Source organism: Hordeum vulgare, chromosome 3H (genome assembly GCF_904849725.1).
Source record: "Hordeum vulgare subsp. vulgare chromosome 3H, MorexV3_pseudomolecules_assembly, whole genome shotgun sequence".
NCBI classification, from domain to species: Eukaryota; Viridiplantae; Streptophyta; class Magnoliopsida; order Poales; family Poaceae; genus Hordeum; species Hordeum vulgare.
Window position 1 is genome coordinate 596305819 of NC_058520.1, and position 15814 is coordinate 596321632.

The window sequence follows — 15814 nt, forward strand, 5'->3', positions numbered from 1 at the left end:
AACCACCTTAGGGAGAAATTCTGCTTCCAGCGACAGGGCTGCTAGGGGGCACGGCGGCGGCGTGGCACTGGGCGTGGGATGCGGCAGCTCACTCGAGGTCGGGCTATCTTAAGCAAAAGAAAGTGGTAGATCACCTAGCCCAGGCCCCACTCGTCAAAAGCGGTCACGACTGCGACCCACTGTCATACGCGGCCCACTTGTCCTAAAATCCTTGGCCCCGCGCATCAATAACTGAGCAAATAACGGTCAACTGCTTTGACCCGACAACAAGGCTCCATTTGAACTTTTATGAGAATGGGGTGAGTGGTGGAAGGCAAAAGTGAGGAAAGTTAGAGGCCATGGGCAAAAGTGAGCACAACTAAGCAACCATGGACACAAAAATAGAAATCCCTAGAGATTATTAGTACCAATAACCATTAGAATTCAGTCCATGCATGTTAACTTAGTTAATTGTTGTTATTTTTCTTCCAAATACACATCAATCATTCTCACCTTAGCCAATCCATCGATGACATGACGAATTGTCTTCTTTTTACAGTACGATCTATACTTCATATGGTCACATGAACTTCTGCAGCTCACGTTTACTCGATGTGGTATGTAATAGTTCTTCTCCGTTCTTATGGATGTATGTTCAGCAAAGGAAAACTTAACTGGTAGAAGTTCCAACGAATTTATTTATATCGCATTTGGATTTCTTTGCAGAGGAACTTATGTGTGTGGATTTTGAAGGCAGATACCACAAGGCTAAACTAGAGAAGCAGAGAAAACAAAGAGCCATTATTCCATTATCAGCATGTAGATTGTTCAAAACAAAAGAATTGTTCAAAAAAATTGTCAGCATGTAGAAACTATAGGTCATATAGATATGTTTCAACTAGCTTGTGACTTACGTAACTTTTTTGTAGATGTTGTGTACAGTTGAGTTTGTAAACTACTACTACTCTTAGTAATTCAATGTTACTATTTCATGCGATGCCATACCTTTTTTAATATTTTCTGATATGTAAATGACAGTCCAATTATTCCAGATAATCAAGTAATTATATTAAACACAATTAATTTAATAAATATACAATAGAAAGAGGATATATGCGGTTGCATCTAGCATGAATCTATCAATGCATTTCTAGGGGCATAAAGATGCTCTTAAAACGTCTCATAACCATGTAAACACGTTTTGTAAGAACGCTCTTAAAACGTATCATTTTCATGTAGACACGCTTCCTCCGCGTCTCAATGGTCTTTGAGACGGTGCGTGAGGAGACGCTACTAGGACTCTTTAATGAGCGACTCAAAAATCTATGTGTGAATGTTTCTTTAAATATAGATGCTAAATATAGATGCTAAAGGCGCATTAGTCTTTTTGCTAGAGGCGCACCTGTTTTTGTTTGAGGCGCCTATAACGACAAATGTAGGTGCGACTCAAAAACTCTAACATGCCATTTCGAGTTTGATCACACTCGAAATCTATGTCGGAGACAGCACCTGTTTTTGTTTGAGTTTCACAGCTAGCTTGCGTTCTTTTTGCTAGTTCGACGTGTTTCCATTAGTCTTTCAAATGATATAGTCGTGGTGGATCATCGTAGCCTAATAAAAAATTCTCATGTTCTAATGATATTTATATTAGTGAAGTGAGTTATTAAAGTGAGGCGAGTTTCTTCAAGGCCGGACGGTTAGTGATGGAAGGAAGTTATGGTGTGGAGCTGCCTAGTACTAGTACATGATTACATTCAGACCCAAACTGTAACGCCTGAAAACATGTATGGTACACATTTCCTCGTGTGTGTTTCTTCGTGTGTGTTTTGGACTAGAAATCTGAACACATTTAAGGCTATCGCAGAAAGAGTGTATCCGGCGCTAGGGGAGCAATGTCCAATGTCAGCTCCTCCGAACGCAGGGCTTCCATGGTGTGGGTGATGGACGGTCGGATGCTTGGGTCCTGATGCACGCACAAGAGCCCGATGAGCAACGTGTGCTCCATCTGTTGACGCACGACATTGGACTCCCCGCTTATCAGCCTCTCATCTGCGGCATCCAGGATGGCATTCCGATGGTACAAACTCCTTACCCATGACGACAATGGAGGCCTGTCATGGAGATGCATTGTTGGATCCCTTCCAGAGACCATCTCTAGCAGGACAATGCCGAAACTGTATATGTCTGTTTGCCTGTTCCGCTGGCTCGTGTCGAGGAACACAGGGTCTATGTATCCATAAGTGCCCTGTAAAACATCTGTGGTCTGTGACCCGGTTTCATGGCGAACAAACCTTGCCAATCCAAAGTCACCTAACTTGGCACCGTATGAAGACCCAAGCAACACGTTGCTGGACTTGATATCACCGTGTACGATAGATTGTTGGCCTTGCTCGCAATCTACGTGGAGGTATTGCAGTGCAGAGCCTAGGTCGAGGATGATTTCGTACCTGTTGGTCAAATCATGTAACCATCCATTACGTGGATATATAGAGAAGAAACGAAGTTGCATGCAATGATGCAAGGTAAATGCTCTCGAGATGGAATTATAATGCGTACGTACCTCTTGGACCATGGCAACCAACTATTGCCCCTGTGTAGGTGTTGATCGAGGCTACCTTGTGGCAGAAACTCGTACACAAGGAAGAGACGTGTGTACCTGTCGGCCCACCACCAGCATATGAACTCGACCGGGTTCATCTTGCGATCATAGCACCAGCCTATCAACTGGACTAGGTGTCGGTGCCGCAGGCCACTGGCAATACTGAGTTCGTCCTCGAACGCCTTCCTCCCTTCGCTGGATGCTACTGGCCTGAACCTCTTTACCGCCACATGTTTATCTGTCAGTTGGCCCCGGTAAACACAGGCGGAACCTCCTTGCCCGATCATGTTCTCCTGTGAGAATTTGTTGGTCGCACGCGCCAGCTTATGATAATCAAAATGTTCAAGGCCTCTGGCGAGAGCTCTGTAATGCTTCTTTCTCGTGCATAGCTGCCGTAGTCGGACGCCAACAAAGATGCACACAATCGCCAAAAAGACAACAACTGGTCCAGTTGCTTCTACTAATAGTTTCCATGGAAACTTGGAGTTCTTCCGTGGAGGTGACGGGTCCAAGGTGGAGTTGAATGACCAAGACAATACTTGGTGTTGCTCGACGGCCACGCCAGGAACTCTTTTGGCAATGCCGAGGGGGCCAAGAGTGGCTCCTTCAAGGCGATGCCAATACCGCCTACTTCCAGGCCATTGTGAATGGTAGACGTAGAAAGTGTGTTATTCTGTGTCTATGGGAGGGAGACAACCTCCTGGAGCACCCGGACGAGATTTAGTCCCATGTATACTCCTATTACAATGAGTTATTCTCGGCGTTGCCGACGACTTCTCGTCACCTACCAACAGAGTTTCGTATGTAGAGAACATGGAGTTAACCCTCCCATTCTCGGAAGAGGAGGTGACCAGGGCCATCTCCCCTATGAAGGTGGGCTCTGCTCCAGGCCCGGACGGGCTGCGTGTGGTCTTCTTCCAGAAGTTCTGGAACATCATTAAGCCGGTGATCATGCCGATGTTCCATGACTTCTACATTGGCACTTTTGACATGGCACAGATTAATTATGGCGTGATTACCCTCACCCCCAAAATAGTTGGGGCGATGGACATTAGTCACTTTAGACCTATCACGATTATCAACGTGCTAGAACGTATATTCTCGAAAGTATACGCGACACGGCTAGCCCCGGTAGCGGAATGATGGACCATCCCCTCTAGTCTGCGTTCCTGAAGGGCCGACGGATCCACAACTCAGAAATTCAAATTCTTGAAAATAGCTAACGGGAAAGTTTGTCACTGATTTCGGTTGCACCGAATGGAATGTTGGTGGCACCGAGATGCTAGGGTTTGGCATGTGAATCCGTCTCATGGAAAACTCAGTAGAGCCAAACGGAAAGTTGGTGGTACCGAATTTTGGACTTTGCAGATTTTGACAGATTATTTGGGGAGAACTTCATGAGTATTTTTTGTGTCTATCTAAAAGTATTTGAGCAACCAGATCATCATATTCACCTCATCCCCTTTTAATAGTATTGGCTTTCCTATGGACTCAAATGTGATTTCTAACGAAATATAAAATGTAGAGTCTTCAAGCTTGTTGCCAATAGATGTTCCTAGCATCTAGGGGTTCTCCTCACAATCCTTAGTCAATGCATCTTTAAACTTTTTTGAAATATACTAGATAGAATCATTTGTTCAATGATACATATGTTGTTATTAATTACCAAAACCACCTTAGGGAGAAATTCTGCTTCCAGCGACAGGGCTGCTAGGGGGCACGGCGGCGGCGTGGCACTGGGCGTGGGATGCGGCAGCTCACTCGAGGTCGGGCTATCTTAAGCAAAAGAAAGTGGTAGATCACCTAGCCCAGGCCCCACTCGTCAAAAGCGGTCACGACTGCGACCCACTGTCATACGCGGCCCACTTGTCCTAAAATCCTTGGCCCCGCGCATCAATAACTGAGCAAATAACGGTCAACTGCTTTGACCCGACAACAAGGCTCCATTTGAACTTTTATGAGAATGGGGTGAGTGGTGGAAGGCAAAAGTGAGGAAAGTTAGAGGCCATGGGCAAAAGTGAGCACAACTAAGCAACCATGGACACAAAAATAGAAATCCCTAGAGATTATTAGTACCAATAACCATTAGAATTCAGTCCATGCATGTTAACTTAGTTAATTGTTGTTATTTTTCTTCCAAATACACATCAATCATTCTCACCTTAGCCAATCCATCGATGACATGACGAATTGTCTTCTTTTTACAGTACGATCTATACTTCATATGGTCACATGAACTTCTGCAGCTCACGTTTACTCGATGTGGTATGTAATAGTTCTTCTCCGTTCTTATGGATGTATGTTCAGCAAAGGAAAACTTAACTGGTAGAAGTTCCAACGAATTTATTTATATCGCATTTGGATTTCTTTGCAGAGGAACTTATGTGTGTGGATTTTGAAGGCAGATACCACAAGGCTAAACTAGAGAAGCAGAGAAAACAAAGAGCCATTATTCCATTATCAGCATGTAGATTGTTCAAAACAAAAGAATTGTTCAAAAAAATTGTCAGCATGTAGAAACTATAGGTCATATAGATATGTTTCAACTAGCTTGTGACTTACGTAACTTTTTTGTAGATGTTGTGTACAGTTGAGTTTGTAAACTACTACTACTCTTAGTAATTCAATGTTACTATTTCGTGCGATGCCATACCTTTTTTAATATTTTCTGATATGTAAATGACAGTCCAATTATTCCAGATAATCAAGTAATTATATTAAACACAATTAATTTAATAAATATACAATAGAAAGAGGATATATGCGGTTGCATCTAGCATGAATCTATCAATGCATTTCTAGGGGCATAAAGATGCTCTTAAAACGTCTCATAACCATGTAAACACGTTTTGTAAGAACGCTCTTAAAACGTATCATTTTCATGTAGACACGCTTCCTCCGCGTCTCAATGGTCTTTGAGACGGTGCGTGAGGAGACGCTACTAGGACTCTTTAATGAGCGACTCAAAAATCTATGTGTGAATGTTTCTTTAAATATAGATGCTAAATATAGATGCTAAAGGCGCATTAGTCTTTTTGCTAGAGGCGCACCTGTTTTTGTTTGAGGCGCCTATAACGACAAATGTAGGTGCGACTCAAAAACTCTAACATGCCATTTCGAGTTTGATCACACTCGAAATCTATGTCGGAGACAGCACCTGTTTTTGTTTGAGTTTCACAGCTAGCTTGCGTTCTTTTTGCTAGTTCGACGTGTTTCCATTAGTCTTTCAAATGATATAGTCGTGGTGGATCATCGTAGCCTAATAAAAAATTCTCATGTTCTAATGATATTTATATTAGTGAAGTGAGTTATTAAAGTGAGGCGAGTTTCTTCAAGGCCGGACGGTTAGTGATGGAAGGAAGTTATGGTGTGGAGCTGCCTAGTACTAGTACATGATTACATTCAGACCCAAACTGTAACGCCTGAAAACATGTATGGTACACATTTCCTCGTGTGTGTTTCTTCGTGTGTGTTTTGGACTAGAAATCTGAACACATTTAAGGCTATCGCAGAAAGAGTGTATCCGGCGCTAGGGGAGCAATGTCCAATGTCAGCTCCTCCGAACGCAGGGCTTCCATGGTGTGGGTGATGGACGGTCGGATGCTTGGGTCCTGATGCACGCACAAGAGCCCGATGAGCAACGTGTGCTCCATCTGTTGACGCACGACATTGGACTCCCCGCTTATCAGCCTCTCATCTGCGGCATCCAGGATGGCATTCCGATGGTACAAACTCCTTACCCATGACGACAATGGAGGCCTGTCATGGAGATGCATTGTTGGATCCCTTCCAGAGACCATCTCTAGCAGGACAATGCCGAAACTGTATATGTCTGTTTGCCTGTTCCGCTGGCTCGTGTCGAGGAACACAGGGTCTATGTATCCATAAGTGCCCTGTAAAACATCTGTGGTCTGTGACCCGGTTTCATGGCGAACAAACCTTGCCAATCCAAAGTCACCTAACTTGGCACCGTATGAAGACCCAAGCAACACGTTGCTGGACTTGATATCACCGTGTACGATAGATTGTTGGCCTTGCTCGCAATCTACGTGGAGGTATTGCAGTGCAGAGCCTAGGTCGAGGATGATTTCGTACCTGTTGGTCAAATCATGTAACCATCCATTACGTGGATATATAGAGAAGAAACGAAGTTGCATGCAATGATGCAAGGTAAATGCTCTCGAGATGGAATTATAATGCGTACGTACCTCTTGGACCATGGCAACCAACTATTGCCCCTGTGTAGGTGTTGATCGAGGCTACCTTGTGGCAGAAACTCGTACACAAGGAAGAGACGTGTGTACCTGTCGGCCCACCACCAGCATATGAACTCGACCGGGTTCATCTTGCGATCATAGCACCAGCCTATCAACTGGACTAGGTGTCGGTGCCGCAGGCCACTGGCAATACTGAGTTCGTCCTCGAACGCCTTCCTCCCTTCGCTGGATGCTACTGGCCTGAACCTCTTTACCGCCACATGTTTATCTGTCAGTTGGCCCCGGTAAACACAGGCGGAACCTCCTTGCCCGATCATGTTCTCCTGTGAGAATTTGTTGGTCGCACGCGCCAGCTTATGATAATCAAAATGTTCAAGGCCTCTGGCGAGAGCTCTGTAATGCTTCTTTCTCGTGCATAGCTGCCGTAGTCGGACGCCAACAAAGATGCACACAATCGCCAAAAAGACAACAACTGGTCCAGTTGCTTCTACTAATAGTTTCCATGGAAACTTGGAGTTCTTCCGTGGAGGTGACGGGTCCAAGGTGGAGTTGAATGACCAAGACAATACTTGGTGTTGCTCGACGGCCACGCCAGTAGCACCCGAGAAGCCAATGGCCACCACACTAGGCAACATCTGCCTCAGGTCAACACTTGTGTTGACACGGTAGGTCACGTCGCCGATCTGGAGAACCGCCGCTAGGACTTTCGTCTCATTGCCGTAGCTGATGCCGCAAGTCATTGGGAGGCCTGAGGTGAGGTTTTTTCCAGGCACGGCCACGTTGGTGTACGCCCGGGAGATGATGGAGTTGACGTCTATCCCCATGTGGCTGTCGCTGTTGTCAGACTCAACGTTCAAGAACGTGTCGAACTCAACCGCCACCACTCGGTTGTCGCCGGTCGCCACCGTGCCGACGCTTTTGTTGAAGAGGCCGAGGTTCCCGCCGTTGTCGAGGGGATCGGGAATGCTCGTCGGAGGGTAATGGCCGAGGAAGAAAGTCATGCCATCGCCACTGAGTTCGCTGTTTACCTTGATTTCGAAGGTGAAGGAGGTGGTGAATTGGGCGAGCTCCCCGGTGACGGCATCCCACAGCGGCACGGGCTGCGCGTACAACGCCCGGCCTACGCTGTTCTGGATGTTTGGACTCCCGCCGGCTTTCGTCAGCTCGATCATGTGAGACTGGGAGTCGTAGTATGCGTCGCCTTGGAAGCTGAAGTTTTGGGCGTCGTAGCCGCCGGGCTGGGAGAAGTTGAAGCTAAAGGAAAGCGAGGTAGCATAAGGCAAGTGCAGAGAACATATCGAGTAGCAGAGGATCATGAAGATGTGTATTCGATGGGGAAAGCTCGCAGCAGCCATTTGCTACACGGTGTTTGTAAGCTCGTGAACAAACACGCATGATATATAATATAACTTCTGACATCGAAATCTACGATAAATATTTCGCGATGCACGCACACAACCAGCTAGCTTCGAAATCTTCTGACCTCGATCGACGTGTAGGATAAATATGTCGTGATGCACGCCGGCCCATCCTGTGTACAGCTCGCAATGGCCTCTGGTAATGTCCGTTAAACAGAAAGGTATAAGCCAAACGACAACGCCGCAACACCTTTCTGCGCTAGCTATCTCCTATAGATGGGAAGAAGGTATACTATATATGTGTTGTCTGACCAAGTCTGAAGCATATGTTATTCCGTCAGCATGCTAGCATGTTTGTGGTGTTTGTTTCACTTGATAAATAAAGCAAAAGGCCAAATGATACATGGAAGCTGTACGTGTTTGTTTCTTTGTTTGGGCTTAATTTTGCTGGTGCCGACCTCAATATTCAAGCACGTGTCAAACTCAACCGTCACGGCTCGGTCATCGCTACACGTGAACCTGACGACATTTTTACTTGAAGATGCCAAGGTTCCGGCTTTCTTTCGAACTCGAATACAGTCTCTGGTAAACAGTTCCGGCGGGGCTGCGGCCAGTTCATCACAAGAAGCTAGTCAAATCATGTTTTGGATACAGTACCTTTCCGAACCAATTCTTAGATAGAGATTTCATGATGCAAACCAACAACCAGATGTCGAGGAATCGGACCTCGATGTCATATCTCATGCACATCCTGGGTATAGGAGGACACACTTCATATTTTCTCCATTCGAACATACTAAAAATAAACAACCTATCATCAATCAGAAGAGGGACAAGACCTCTAAACTAACTACCCTCCTTGGCTATGTTAATGAAGATAGTTCTTTTGGCAAAGACTTAGTGAAGATACTTAACTAATTACCAACCATTGTAGTAGATATAATACGCATGATAAAGGATCCCCTTGACTTAACCCTTTCCTAGGTTGAAAAAATTAGTCAGCATCATTGTTTACTTCAATGGAAACACTACTTTTCTAGGAAAAGTTACAACCCAAGCTCTCTAAATCAGAGAGAAGCCCTTCATGTTGCACCATGTTCTAGAAATTACCAACACACCTTGTCATAGGCATTCTCAAAATTGATCTTGAAAATAACTACATCCAACTTGTTAATATATAATTTGTGGGTGACCTCATGCATAATAAGAAAGTGTTCACAATATACTAGCCTAGCAAAAAAATTGTCTATGTTGGCTATATAATATGTAAGAACCACATCGATAACCCGGTTAGAACTCCATATAGAGTACATAAAAAGCAAAATTTCAAAATAGACTTAAATCAGTTGTCCATGCCATAGAATCATCTCTAGATGCATGGCATTCCACCAATGGAATAAAATAATTACAATACAACCAGTGATGAAGTGGGTTGATGTTAGAGCATATATCTTCATATGTGGTTTTGGTAATTGATGAAAATTCTTATGGACTAATGGTTGCCTTAAGTTATATTTATAGGTTTTGTCCATAGGCACTTCTTAAAGTCCATCTGTTGGGTTTAAGAAGTTTATATGATGACCAAGGTGGTATTCAAGGTATTATCTAAAGAATGGTCATAGAGACACAAGGTTGATCAAGATCGTCAGACAAAGAGTAAATCAAGATGATCAACACACAAAGCGTACAAGATATACCGAGAGGGATCAAGTGATCCCATGGTATGGTAAGCATTGTCCATTACGTATTTGTGTACTAACCCATGGTCTTCCTGAGAGTTCTACGTGGGGTTATGTGTGTTTCCGTGGGCTTGCGTCAATAGAAAGATCTCGTACAACCCATGGAGGATGGCGTCAAGTGATGGAGGATGGTGGCAATGGACTTGTGAAGATATGATGAAGAGCGGCTCACCCAGAGTGTGCATGGGGGAGCAATCAACTAGTCTTCATCAAGCCAACGCAAGCAAGAAAGGTGGTCCATCTTGAGGAAGCCAAGATCATCGTCATCTAGCTCAAGAGGACGAGGTGCAAGGTATAGGTTTGCCCTTGATATGTTTTCTGTTTTAGGATAGATTGTCGTACTGTCAAGGGGGGCTCTCAAGTGAGTAGCTTGATCGTATCGTTCGTTGAGAGCTCAAACCATTTGCATCCTTGCATCATACTTCTTGGTTCTTGTTTGGTATTTCTCTTTGTGATTTTTAGAGCTTATGGTCATCTTCATGACACGCTCGAGTTCATCGAAAACGGAGTCCATATGCATCTTCTATGATGTTTTCGATGTTGGAAGTTTTTACCGGTCTTATTCGAAGAAGGGTTCTCACCATTTTCTTATAGTACTTTTATCACTTGCTTCTTATTGATATTTCTATCAAGATTGTGTTATCCCATGTCGTTAGCTTTCCAACAAACTTGGTTTCGTTGAATTCGGAGTCCGTATGCGGAAGTTACAGCAGTTTCAGTATCCAAGGGTAGTACCGCTCCTGGTGCCAGCGGTAGTACCGCCCCCGGAGAGTTAGTACCGCCCCCGGAGCGGTAGTAATTTTTTACTACCGCTCCCTAGCGGTAGTACCGCTCTAGGAGCGACAGTACCGCTCCGTCGGACTGTTTTTTGCATCCTTTTTTGCCTCAGCATGGTTGGTGAACCTACCGAGCTGTAGTACCGCTCCATGAGCGGTAGTACCGCTCTGTGCGGGCTGTGAGGCTTAACAGTTGTATTTTTCCTCACCTATAAAAAGGGGTCTTCTTCCCCATTGAACCTTATCTCTTTAGCTCGTGTTCTTTCCCCATTGTTGACCTTCTTCGAGCTTGCTAACTCCCAATCCCTCCAATGATTCTTGCTAGTTCTTGAGGGAAAAGAGAGAGGAGATCTAGATCCACATTTCCACCAATCACTTTCTCCTCTAAGTGAGGGGAACCCCTTGGGTCTAGATCTTGGAGTTCTTCGTGTTCTTCTTCGTTCTTCCTCTCATTTTCCTCCCTAGCATTAGTTGCTTTGGTGGGATTTGGAAGAGAAGGACTTGGGCACTCCGTGTGCCCTTGCCATTGCATTAGTTGCATCATTTGAGTTCTTCACGGTGATACGTGGAAGTGAAGTTTGAGAAGCTTATTACTTTTGGTACTTAGTACCCTAGATATTGTTCTTCGTGGATGCTTTGGCGTCCTAGAAGCTTGGTGGTGTCTCGGAGCTCAATCATTGTGGTGTAAAGCTCCGGGCAAGCGTCGGGGTCTCCAATTAGGTTGTGGAGATTGCCCCGAGCAATTTGTAGTGGTATCGATGACCGCCCCCAAGGTTTGCCATTTGTACGGGTTCGGTGACCGCCCTCAAGGGTCCCTTAGTAGAATCACGGCATCTTGCATTGTGCGAGAGCGTGAGGAGATTACGGTGGCCTTAGTGGCATCTTTGGAAGCATTGTGCCTCCACACCGCTCCAACAGAGATTAGCATCCGCAAGGGTGTGAACTTCGGGATACATCATCGTCTCCGCGTGCCTCGGTTATCTCTTACCCGAACCCTTTACTTATGCACTTTACTTTGTGATAGCCATATTGTTTATTGTCATATATCTTGCTATCACTTAGTTGTTTATCTTGCTTAGCATAAGTTGTTGGTGCACATAGATGAGCCTAGTTGTTGTAGGTTTTGTGCTTGACAAATTAAACGTTAGTTTTATTTCCGTATTTGTTCAAGCCTAAACCGTAATTATTTTAAAGCGCCTATTCAAACCCCCCCCCCCCCTCCTCTAGGCGACATCCACGTCCTTTCAGTCGACAAATGGAATACAAGATTTATATATCAATCATCAGTACTGAGATTTGATTTTGTTTTTGTGTGTGAAGATCTTCCTCCAAATAAAAAATAAATATACCAGGTGTTCCTTCTTTGATGTCTAACTGTCAGCGATGAAGCGTAGAAGCAAGTCATGGTTAGAACTGAATGAGCCAAGTAAATGCAAAAAAAAATGCATGTTGGTGGATTCATTTCTAGATAGTGCTTTTAACTCAAGGTGTAACTAAGTATGATTATTATTTTCAATTTTACAGTAATACTATCCTGATTGTTTAACGCAACTATACAATATGGCTTGATGTGTGGGCTGGTGGATAAAGAGGTAGCACAATTCATGTACAACCGAAGTATATTCATGTTTATAGTTTATTCAACTAAAGAATTGTTATTATACCAGTCGCATATTTTCTTGTGATATTACCATTTACGATCCATACAAGCATATCAATATTAAAAATGGTTAAAATGTGTATTGAAATTGGTATAATAAAGGACATTTGTACGATCATCCAAGAAATCTAGCCACTTCTCAAGTGTGCAGGGTCATTAGTTCATGCACACATCCCGCTATTTAATACTTCCTCCGTTTTAAAATAAGTATCGCAAATAAGCGGAGCATCTCGCCGGCGCTGAGGCCTGCCGCATGCTGGAAGCAGTGGCATGATGGGGGCCGCCTCCACGTGTTGGAGAAGCCGTGCGGCCCATCGTCCGATGTTGTAAGTGGTAAGAACATAGTAATTGAAGAAGATGCATACCGTTCTTCATTGAGGCGTTCGATGCTTTTTCCATGTTTCTCCTGAATCGAGTTCGCTCTGTAGAGTTTCGTTGATTAACACGGGTGCGCACGTAGCAATGGGACCAAGGCATCGCTGCAGAGGACTGGCTGATGCTTGTGTCCTTGAGTGCTACCGATTTGCGCCAGATGCAAGACGAGGGCCGCTTCGTCCGTCGGGGAGCGTCGCTGCGGGTCGCCGCTGCTGCTCTTTGTGACGTTACCTGCCTCGGTCTTCCGTCGTTCCATGTCGCCCTGTGAGGCTGATGGTGCCTCTGTCGAGAGCGTCCTGATAACGTGTTAAAGTAAAGGTCGAAAAAGAGTCGAGAGACAACAAAATGAATCACCATCCTCTTTCATTAGATGATTGTGGATATATATGCAAGAAGAAGAGATGCAACGGAGAAGCATCTGTTCGGGAGAGATGACAGTTACAAGGGAAGATCACCCCATAATTAACACATGTTAATTAAACTCTAACAATTCCTTCCCGTTAAAAAAACTCTAACAATTCCTAGTCCCGACACATCGCACACCTTTGCTTCGGTAGACCCCCCCCCCCCTTCTCCACAAAACGTAGAAAGGGAAATGTATACCCATCTCGCAGTGTATACTTTTGGACACTACAGGCCGTTATACGTATACTCATCTCGTATTGCATACGTATGGCGGTATGTAGTATACAATACGATGTGGGTATACGTATGGCGGTCTGTAGTATACCGAGGCACACCTCCGCATCGCAACTCAGTGTTTATCTCTTGAATACATGTATGGCATTCCTTTGTGATTTTTTGGACTACAATTAAAGGTTGTGGCAACTAGGGTTCCAGCTGCGCTAGGGGCCTCATGTCCAGTTTTAGTTCCTCGGATCGCAGGGCATCCATGGCTTGGGTGATGGACGGCCGGCTGCTCGGGTTGTGGTGCACACACAAGAGCCCTACAAGCAGTACACGCTCCATTTGTTGTCGCCCAGTACTGGACTCGCTGCCTATCAGCCTATAATCTGCGGCCTCTAGGATCATATTGCCGTGGTACAAACTCCTTACCCATGACGACAATGGAGGTGCGTCATGGAGATGCATCGTTGGGTTCCTTCCAGAGACCATCTCCAGTAGGACAATGCCGAAACTGTAGATGTCCGACTGCATATTCCGCTGGCTCGTGTCGATGAACACAGGGTCAATGTACCCGTAAGTGCCCTGCAAGACATCTGTGGTGTGCGACCCGGTTTCATGGTCAACAAATCTTGCCAACCCGAAGTCACCTAACTTGGCACCATACGAAGGGTCGAGCAACACGTTGCTCGACTTGATATCACCATGCACGATGCACTGCTGTTGTTGCTCGCAATCTACATGGAGGTATTGCAGTGCAGAACCTAGGTCGAGGATGATCCCGTGCCTGTTTGCCAAAGCGTGTTAACCACCATTTTTACATCAAGAAGAAATCAAGTTGCATCGATGTAATAAGAGATGGAATTACACACGAACCTCTTGTCCCATGGTAACCAACTGATGCCCCCGTGTAGGTGTTGATCGAGGCTACCTTGTGGCAAGAGCTCATACACAAGGAAGAGACGAGTGTACCTGTCGTCCCGCCACCGGCACAGAGACTCAACCGGATTCCTCTTATCGTCGTAGCACCAACCTATCAATTCGACGAGGTTCCGGTGCCTGAGACGACTGGCGATCCTGAGCTCGTCCTCGAACGCCTGCCTGCCGGATGCCGCCGGTTTGAATCTCTTTATCGCCACCGGTCTGCTTGGGCTTGTCAGTTGGCCCCTGTAAACGAAGGCGGAACCTCCTTGCCCGAGCCTGGTTTCCTCGGCGAAGTTGTTGGCCGCGCGCGCCAGCTTATGGTAATCAATGTGCCCGAGGCCCCTGGCGAGAGCTCTGCATCGCTTCTTCCTCGTGTATAGCTGCCATTGATGGACGCCAACAAAGACGCACACGATTGCAATAATAACTCCAATAAACGGTCCAGTCACCTCTACTGCCAGTTTCGACAGGTTCTGCCTCGCAGGCGGCGGAACCCTGGGGCTCTTCAGCGTAGGCCGCCACGGCGGCGGGGGCTCGGAGGTCGTCGGTGCAGGCGGCGAAATCTCGGAGCCCGTCGGTGCGAGCGCGGGCGCAGGCGCAGGCGCAGGCGCGGCTCGCGGATCCAAGGTGGAGTTAAATGACCATGACATTATTTGGTGTAACTCGACGGCCAAACCAGTGGCACCTGAGAAGCCGATGGCCACCACATTGGGCAAGGCCTGCCTCAGGTCAACAGTCGTGTTGACACGGTAAGTCACGTCGCCGATCTGGAGAACGGCAGCCAGTAATTTCGTGTCGTTGCCGTAGCTGATATCGCAACTCATCAGGAAGCCAGACGTCAGGTTCCTGTCAGGCACGTCCGCGTTGGTGTACTCCTGGGAGACGATGGAATTGACGTCGATGCCCATGTGGCTGCCGCTGTGGTCGATGCCAAAGTTGAAGTACGTATCAAACTCAACCGCCACGACTCGGTCGTCGCCGGTCGCGACCGTGCCAGCGGTTGTGTTGAAGAGGCCGAGGTTCCCGCCGCCCATGTCGCGTTTGACATTGGGAATGCTCGGCGGAGGATAATGCCCAAGGAAGAACGTCAAGCCATCGCCAGTGTCATTGCTTGGCGGGATTTGGAAAGTGAAGGAGGTGGTGAAGCGGGCGAGCTCGCCGGTGACGGTGTCCCACAGCGGCACGGGCGTCGCGAGGTACGCCCGCCCTACGCTGTTCCGGTTGTCTCGACCCACGCCGTTTCTCGTGAGCTGGATCATGTGAGACTGGGTGTCGTAGTATGCGTCACCCTGGAAAAAGAAGTCTTGGGCGTCGTAGTCGGGATCGGACAAGTCGGGGCTGAAAGAAATCGAGAGGGTAGCACGAGGCAGGTGCAGAGACCATATGGAGTAGCAGAGGAGGAGCATGAAGATGTGTATTTGGTAGGAGAAGCTCACGGCAGCAGCCATTTGCTGCGGCGTTGTTTGGAAGCTCGCCAACAAAATCGTCCTATATAGCTCCTCATCTCGACGAAATGGCCCCTAGTAACGTCCGTTAGACAGAATGGGGTTGTTAATGAGCCAA

At 46.3% G+C, this 15814-nt stretch overlaps 3 protein-coding genes across 3 annotated transcripts; all 3 read right to left on the bottom strand.

The window, feature by feature from the left end:
• Positions 1-1834: 1834 nt before the first annotated feature.
• On the bottom strand, positions 1835-3531 carry LOC123442174 (probable kinase CHARK). Its single transcript, XM_045118244.1, has 3 exons — positions 3315-3531; positions 2540-3182; positions 1835-2426 (listed from the first exon to the last, which is right to left on the bottom strand). The coding sequence occupies exons 1-3, from the start codon at positions 3529-3531 to the stop codon at positions 1835-1837; spliced, it is 1452 nt and encodes a 483-aa protein (XP_044974179.1).
• Positions 3532-6081: 2550 nt separating this feature from the next.
• LOC123442175 (L-type lectin-domain containing receptor kinase IX.1-like) lies at positions 6082-8150 on the bottom strand. The gene is made up of 2 exons (XM_045118245.1): positions 6787-8150; positions 6082-6673 (listed from the first exon to the last, which is right to left on the bottom strand). Exons 1-2 carry the CDS (start codon positions 8148-8150, stop codon positions 6082-6084), a joined length of 1956 nt encoding a protein of 651 aa, XP_044974180.1.
• A 5299-nt stretch (positions 8151-13449) lies between these two features.
• Positions 13450-15769, bottom strand: LOC123440933 (L-type lectin-domain containing receptor kinase IX.1-like). Its single transcript, XM_045117470.1, has 3 exons — positions 14870-15769; positions 14204-14752; positions 13450-14114 (listed from the first exon to the last, which is right to left on the bottom strand). Exons 1-3 carry the CDS (start codon positions 15697-15699, stop codon positions 13532-13534), a joined length of 1962 nt encoding a protein of 653 aa, XP_044973405.1. The 5' UTR covers positions 15700-15769; the 3' UTR covers positions 13450-13531.
• Between the last annotated feature and the right edge of the window lie 45 nt (positions 15770-15814).

Excerpts from the sequence above, each read along its gene's own strand:
- LOC123442175 (XM_045118245.1), bottom strand. The coding sequence starts at position 8,150 with ATGGCTGCTGCGAGCTTTCCCCATCGAATACACATCTTCATGATCCTC. Across the intron at positions 6,674-6,786 it reads TGGTTGCCATGGTCCAAGAG|GTACGAAATCATCCTCGACC; the intron begins GTACGTACGCAT and ends TTTGACCAACAG.
- LOC123442174 (XM_045118244.1), bottom strand. The coding sequence starts at position 3,531 with ATGATCACCGGCTTAATGATGTTCCAGAACTTCTGGAAGAAGACCACA. Across the intron at positions 3,183-3,314 it reads AATAACTCATTGTAATAGGA|GAGCCACTCTTGGCCCCCTC; the intron begins GTATACATGGGA and ends ATCGCCTTGAAG. Across the intron at positions 2,427-2,539 it reads TGGTTGCCATGGTCCAAGAG|GTACGAAATCATCCTCGACC; the intron begins GTACGTACGCAT and ends TTTGACCAACAG.
- LOC123440933 (XM_045117470.1), bottom strand. The coding sequence starts at position 15,699 with ATGGCTGCTGCCGTGAGCTTCTCCTACCAAATACACATCTTCATGCTC. Across the intron at positions 14,753-14,869 it reads TTTAACTCCACCTTGGATCC|CCCCAGGGTTCCGCCGCCTG; the intron begins GCGAGCCGCGCC and ends TACGCTGAAGAG. Across the intron at positions 14,115-14,203 it reads TGGTTACCATGGGACAAGAG|GCACGGGATCATCCTCGACC; the intron begins GTTCGTGTGTAA and ends TTTGGCAAACAG.